The 6,861-nt window shown below is 43.1% G+C and overlaps 1 protein-coding gene across 1 annotated transcript in view; it reads left to right on the top strand.

Annotated features, from left to right (window-relative positions):
* The first annotated feature begins 456 nt into the window (after positions 1-456).
* MMRN2 (multimerin 2) overlaps positions 457-6,861 on the top strand; it is a 20,984-nt gene continuing 14,579 nt past the window's right edge. The window contains exon 1 of the mRNA XM_009893032.1: positions 457-734. Coding sequence (XP_009891334.1) covers positions 457-734 — 278 coding nt within the window. The remainder of the gene's footprint in view (positions 735-6,861) is intronic.

The raw sequence follows: 6,861 nt of genomic DNA, 5'->3' as shown, positions 1-6,861 counted from the left end.
GGTCTGTGACATTTTCTGGCACTGTAATGAGAGTCTGTTACACCACTCAATATTTTCTTTCCTTTCTTTTCTCTTCCTTTCCTTTAAGCTAACATCCTTTTCCTGTGCCCGAGGGAGAAGGCAGTTGATAAAAGCTGAGTTCCTGTTCACAGATAAGTTTAGAAGGCAGCCGAGCTCAGAAGTTCCTTGAATAAGCTATATTCCTACCACCTTTTTTTTTCCCCTCTGTCAGAGACGTTTGAGCCCCACACAGGAACCAGGCTCACATTGTTCAATAGCCACGGACGTTTCCACAGTAGCTGGGAGGGTCGAAAGCTTTTTCCGCTCTTTGTTACGAATCTTTTTTTTTTTTTTTTTTTTTTTCCCCTTTCTTTTTTCCACGCATTCCTGAATTAATCCAGGCTGCGCTTCAGAGAAGAGAACAAGAGACAGGTGTAACTGGGTGGGAAAAACACGATGCTAGTGAAGCTTTTGCTCATCTGTAATGCAATAGGGTTGGCAAAGCTGGTCAAACATTCAGACCATCATGGATATCATGATGGTTCCGTGCACAAGCCACGAGTTTATGACACCTCTGCATACCCCCAGCGAACTCCTCTGTCGCACGAGGAAGATGGTTATTGGGAGGCAGAAGGGCTCAGGGAGGATGCTCAAGATTATCCTTCAAGTACGATCTCCGCACATCAGGAAGAGGGAGAGGATTTTGAAGCTGCGAGCCCACAGTCCCGAAATGGGTAAGTACCCCAATGTGTCTGTCTTACACGTAACGATAGTGCAGCCCTGTCCGATGCCTTCATATCCTGTTGATAAAGGACCGTTTCCAATAGAAGTTTCTCATTAAAATATATTAGATTCTAGGGATCAATCTATATCCAAACAGGAGGGACTTAAATGTTTTAACTGCAGAAACAGAAAGCTGAATTGCTTGTGGAGGATGAAACTACAGATGAGACCGGCTCTTTGTCCCGTTCTGAGATGGCAGAACGGGGTTAGGTGTCTGGACACACCTGGCAGATGCGCAGCCCTCCAGTTCTGCTGTAGCACCATAAAACAAACAGTTATTTTGGCAAAGCAGAACTAGATGAAATTATTTTACTGACTTTTTCCCCATGACAAACCAGTGCTAATTATTTTTGCTGATGATGGCAACCTTTGCCCATCATCGGAATGTGCCTGGCTGCAGATTTGGGCCTTGGGAATGGAGAGGGAAAGGAGAACAGCAGGATGTTGGCAAAATAAAAATAGCGAGGAGTAAAGACAACAAAATAAGGAATAATAAATAAGCATGACAATGACTACAAATTCAATGCCTGCAAAATATTTTCATGCCGGTGAAGTGCTTCTCATGGTAATCTGTAGCAGAAGGGCAGCCATCCTGAATGGAAAAGGCACATACCTCACTAGAAAGATTTCCAAACGTGATGATTTTTGTAAGTTTTACAGGGCACGTAAGTAGGTCTCTAAATGTTTAAAATAGATGAAAACCAAGCAGGACAGCGAATGAATCTTTCATAGCCCTGATGGATGGGTGGTGCAGAGCCCTGTTTGGGAGAGCTGAAACAGCAGCACAGTGAGTGCTGTTCACAGCTCAGCGCTTTAGGATGCCCTGGTATTTTTCCCTTTAAATGCTCTTGAGGAAAGGGAAGAAAGGGAGATGGAAAGAGTCTACAAAACCTTGCTCATGTCACGCTTCCCTTTCACGTAAACTGAAGCATGCAATCTTGTTTCTAATCTCATCTGCATGTAAAATTAAGGCCTCCCTCCTGCACGGTGAGTGTATTAAAACCCTGTTGCCCCTCATACTACATCTTCCCATAAATCTGACCTACCACCGTTACCCTTAAGTAATTTTCTAAAGCCTGTAAGTGTTGACTTCCAGTTTCCTGATGGGTAGTGTTTGATAATGACATGCTCTGTTAATTCATCGACTCCTGGTTAATGCATTTCAGACACTGTCAGAGGAAGGAAAACAAAGCCTAAGTGGTACTCTGGACTTGATTGCTGGTTGAAACACTGAGAGCATTCTGAAAATTCAACGGTGTAGAAAGGTGCATGCACAGGTCAGCAAGACACTGTAATATACTCTCCTAATACGGATTTCTTCCTTTGCTGTGCACCTTTGTTCAGCACCAGCTTGCGTAATTCAGTTCAGCACCGGCTATTACTCATCGCAATTTCCTCCCAAGAAGAGAAATACTTCCTCCTTTTACGGAGATAGTTGCATAATGAGTCAAATCATAACGTTCTTCCCAATTATAAAGCTATGTTGATGACTACAGGCAACCAAAATCTAGCCTGGCAGTAGCTTTAAGGCATTTGTTCTTTTGCTAGAGCTACCACATTTATAGTGCACACAAGCCCAGGAAGCTGGTACATCTTATGAAAGAAATTTGAGAATTTGAGAAGAATTATGCCCAAAACTGAGGGGAGAGAGTGTGAATAAGACGGGACAGCACGGCTCCCCTTGTAACCACATTCCAAATGTCATTGCAAATGGTTGAAGCAATGTACCTCCAGAGCCTGAAGTCCTCAAGTGCACATCAAGTGCTCATGGCCAGAGTCCCCTGCTATGCACAGACAAGTTGTTGTCATGAATCTGGTATTTCACATGTGTGACCACACGCCCTGGAAAAAGCACCGAGGAACTGAGCTTGTATCTCTAAAGGGGAGAGAAGAAGAAAAGCATCGGGAGTTCATGAGAAATTAAGAGATACAGGGAGATAAAGACATGCCATAAAAAGGCCTGCGATGGTGGGGAGTAATTTTCTACCAAAACTATGTCCAACTTCTCATTCACATTTGAAATAAGCAAACACATTCTTTTCAGAACTAGGAAATAAACAAGTGAAAAAAGTTATGGTAACTTTGTCTCCGTGGTAAAGTTTTATCTCATAATTTTTTAACAAAAATGATGGGGTTTTCCAACCTTTTGCTATTTTCCCTATATATTAGAAATAGTCGTTGCTTGCTACAAAATACTCTCACACTTTAAAAAAAATATTTGAGAGTATTATTTTTCCCATCGCAGTTATTTGAATAATTGAGACTACCATGATGATTATGTCCAAGGTAATTAGTCAGACAGAATCCTCTGGTTCCTGTTTCAGCATGTAAGGTGAAATGACTCCTTAGATCCCAGTCTAATGCGTGGATATGTTACTTTAATTAATTCCTCTTAGAATAACACAATTATTCTAATTAGAATTTTAAAATTAGAAAATCAGTAAGAAGTCATTGGATTTTATGTGACTTTTTTAAAAAGAAATTTGTGGATAATAATCCTCATTTTGACTATTCTTTAGAGGAAGAAGTTGATAACAGTTCAGTATCTCGGCTGTTGCTTGTGTCTGAGAGCACCAGAGAAGCTCTGCGTGTTCAGAGGGGATAGGTGTTTGCCCATGTTATTTACAAAATCAAAATTATCAGAAAAGGCCAGTTCTCCAAAGGAAATAACTTTTTTTTCTCCCCACCCCCCACCCCAGCAGCTGTGCTTCCTATCAGCCAACCGGTTTGACATTAAACATTTTATGCTATGGCTGCGGTAAATAGATCCATCCCAACCTTTCAGCAGAATTAAAAAGGGAAATGAAAGCACAAGCGTATGAAGAGATCTGTACCGTGAATTTGTTGGACTGTATTAGCATTTGTTTTAGCAATGGAAGATGAAGAGTGAGAACAACAAGAACTGATTCTGGATTTCATAAATACTCAATGCATAATACCTAAAATAGGTAATAAATACATTTGCACTCTTCATTTCCCATATAAAAGAGATGCTTAATGCAGACCTTCATAGGAATTCTCTGTTGTTACTGGTGGCTTTTCTGTTTGTGGATACAGGCAGCCAAAATGAGGCTTGAAAAGGTGGCTGGGACATGACTAGATGCGTGGAAGTTCTAAAAGTGACCAAATATCAAATAAGAGCTTTCAAGTTTGCATTAGCCCATCACACCTACTCTGATACTTACCACTAGGTGTAACTAGATCAACTGCTGTCTGATCAAGTCATATTGAAAGGGATAATAAACACGTCAATGAGGTAATACATCACTATTGATATCCTGACAGCTGCTATGTGGATGACACACCTGATAGTTTGTGAAAAGTGTCCTAAACTGACAAGCCACCTTGGAGATTTTTCTTTCTTTAAAGCCGCTTCCATCAAATACTTGGTAATGACACACTCCTGAGCAAGGCACAGTGCTGAGCTGACCTCAGGGGAGCTGAAGAAGAGGGCCACCTGAGTACACAGCTGTGTGCCTTGCCTCAGGCTGTAGAATTCAGACCTGGGCAGACAAAACTGGCCACATATGTCCTCCTCTGTGTGGCTGTAGGAGGGGTAGGAACATGGTGACCCAGACTTTGAAAAGAAAAGGTTCCCTGGTGCTGGGAAGAACACGCCATCTTCCCTAAACTCTTGCCATGGACTCACCTCTGTTGATCTGAAATCCATGGGAAGACCTCTACTGTAGTTACACTCAGAAGGGCTTGTTTTCTCTCTGTACAAAGAGATTATTTCTCAAATCAAGCAATGCGCTGAAGCACCGCTAGCGGAGCACTGTAGCCCAAAGCTCCTCTCTTTTCACAGCATTGAGCAGAATCGCAGCCGGCTGGCTTTAATCTAACCCCCCTGCTCACAACACCGAGAACAGTCAGATTTCATGCACTTAGCGTTCTTATTTCATTTACAAAAGAATAATAATAAAAGAAGCATCTAAAAGGTACAATTCCACCACAGCAAAGGCCAAAGCTGCCTGTACCCTCAGTTGGCCTGACCTGTCTGTCAAGTAACACTGTAAACCAGATCACTTAAGTGTTCCAGGTTAAAAATAAACTCGGGGAAAAAAGCAGGGGTTATTTTTAACTTTCTCCCTCAGTAACCACACTGACAGAGCTGGTCCCCAAATGGACAGCTCACCCAGTAAGGGAGAAACGGACTGTGGTGATGAGATGGGAAGGAGCACGGCAACTAAAGCTGCTTTCTCCAGCTATGACAAAGTTTCACAGACCTTCTCCTCTGTCTTTCCAAAAGTGTAATCATTACCAAGTCGCCCCTGTTTTGGATTTGCCCTCCGGCTGGGCAGGCGGTTTAGTTCTCCATCTTTCTCTTTAATTTTCTTCAAACCCATGCTCAGTCTTGCATCTAGTGGGATTTTTCTTACAATTGTGATGTGTTTGCAAAAAAATGAAAACAAACAATCAAACCAAAACCAAACCCCACCACCTGAGTTATAAATAGCAAAGGCAGAAATCTTCAGCGTAAGTAAATCCTTAATTGCATTAACATATTTTGTGGTTTGGACACATAATTCTGTGAAGCCACCCTTGATTACAGGAAGGTTTCTTGGTGTCAACCAGGTGCGTTGTTATCTCACTGAAACACACACCTCTCCCTTTAATTCAGCACTGAGACACCCACAGAGAAGCAGCCCTCTTTTTCTGATTCCACAGAGTGTCAAAATACAGAACAACTGTCCTCTGAAGTGTAGACAAGCAGGGAAAACCCAAATTAGTCTTATTCTAGGGAAAGTCAGAACAATGCTCAATCTTAATAGCTTATTTTCTTTATCTGCTTTTACAGGAAAATACCCATTGATTTAATTAAGACCAGTTTCACACCGACTCATCTATTTCTTCAAAATTAGACAGGGACTTTCTTAGGAAGCTTATGGGATACTGAAATTTCCCAACAAAGGGGCATGGAACATATGCTTAAAATAAAACGTGTTTGGATGAAATGCAGCCAAATGCAATCTTCAGCCCCTGACATCCTGCGAGCTAGTGGAATGGCCATTGAGTGATCAACAATAGCTTCAACAGTGCCAAGTTCATTAACAGAAGCAATGGTTTCCTATCAAAGTTAGGCACTGGGCTCCTTTCAGGACTTTAGGAAATTCTCCAGTTAAGCTTTTGCCTCAGACAGTGACTGCTGACTGCAGCCACCGCTCGATATTTGGCTCTCTTGTTGAGCTGCACAGCTGCTGGTGGAATGGCTCCCCATTAGGGTATTCAGTGCAAACAACACAGCTTCATTGCACGCGATACAGGAGATATCGAACCCTCTGTGCCCAAAGGATTGCTTTATTTCCTTTGTTACACAGCTCGTTAGTGCAAGCTGCAGCAATTAATTCTTTCAGCAGATAGCAAGGGACCTCTCGTTTCAGCACAGCCCCAGAACCACTATCAGCACATGGAAGCGATGCCGTCCTACTCCTGCGGGTCAATGCCCCTTGAACAAGTGATCAGTGCCCAACCCCGAACTAAGTTACACTCATGCCCAAAACATGATGAGGTCAAGCCTTGGTGCACGCTGTCAGCACCCTGCGTGCATGCTGTGCGGGAAGCCTGTCTTCCCCCGTGTTTTTGACTCGCTGGCATCAGCACCGCTGTGCTAGTAGGTGGCCACTGGCTGAGATTCCTGCTTCAAGACAAGGTCTGACGAAGGAGTGAGTGTGCTATACTAGGGGTGAACTTACATCTGCAGGAAGCAAAGGATGAAATCCAAGTGTAAGCTGCCCTCTGAGAAGGCTGTAGAGCTTGTATTGTGGGGAGGATAATATAAAGGAGGTAATGGCTGTGATGCTTTGCGAAGAGGAAGAACCTCTTGCATGTATTTCTCTGAAGTAGCTCGTACAACAGTTGGATTTGGCTCCAAACCAGCTCCCAGCCAAGCCTGCTTTCTCTTGAGCTCCTGCTCCCGGTGAGGCTCTGGGTTCAGGATTGGATTTGCTCAGAAAGCTTTCACTGCACTAAGTCTTTAGAACATGCTGCAGGACAAGTCCCGACTGATAACAGACTGACTGGCACTGCTGTTGGAACAAAAGTGGCATTCAACCAGCACTACTCAGGGCTCTGGAAGGC

This window comes from Charadrius vociferus, unplaced genomic scaffold, assembly GCF_000708025.1.
Source record: "Charadrius vociferus isolate BGI_N301 unplaced genomic scaffold, ASM70802v2 scaffold429, whole genome shotgun sequence".
Lineage (NCBI taxonomy): Eukaryota > Metazoa > Chordata > Aves > Charadriiformes > Charadriidae > Charadrius > Charadrius vociferus.
Note: the sequence above shows the minus strand (reverse complement) of the source record. Positions and strands in the feature narration are given on the sequence as shown.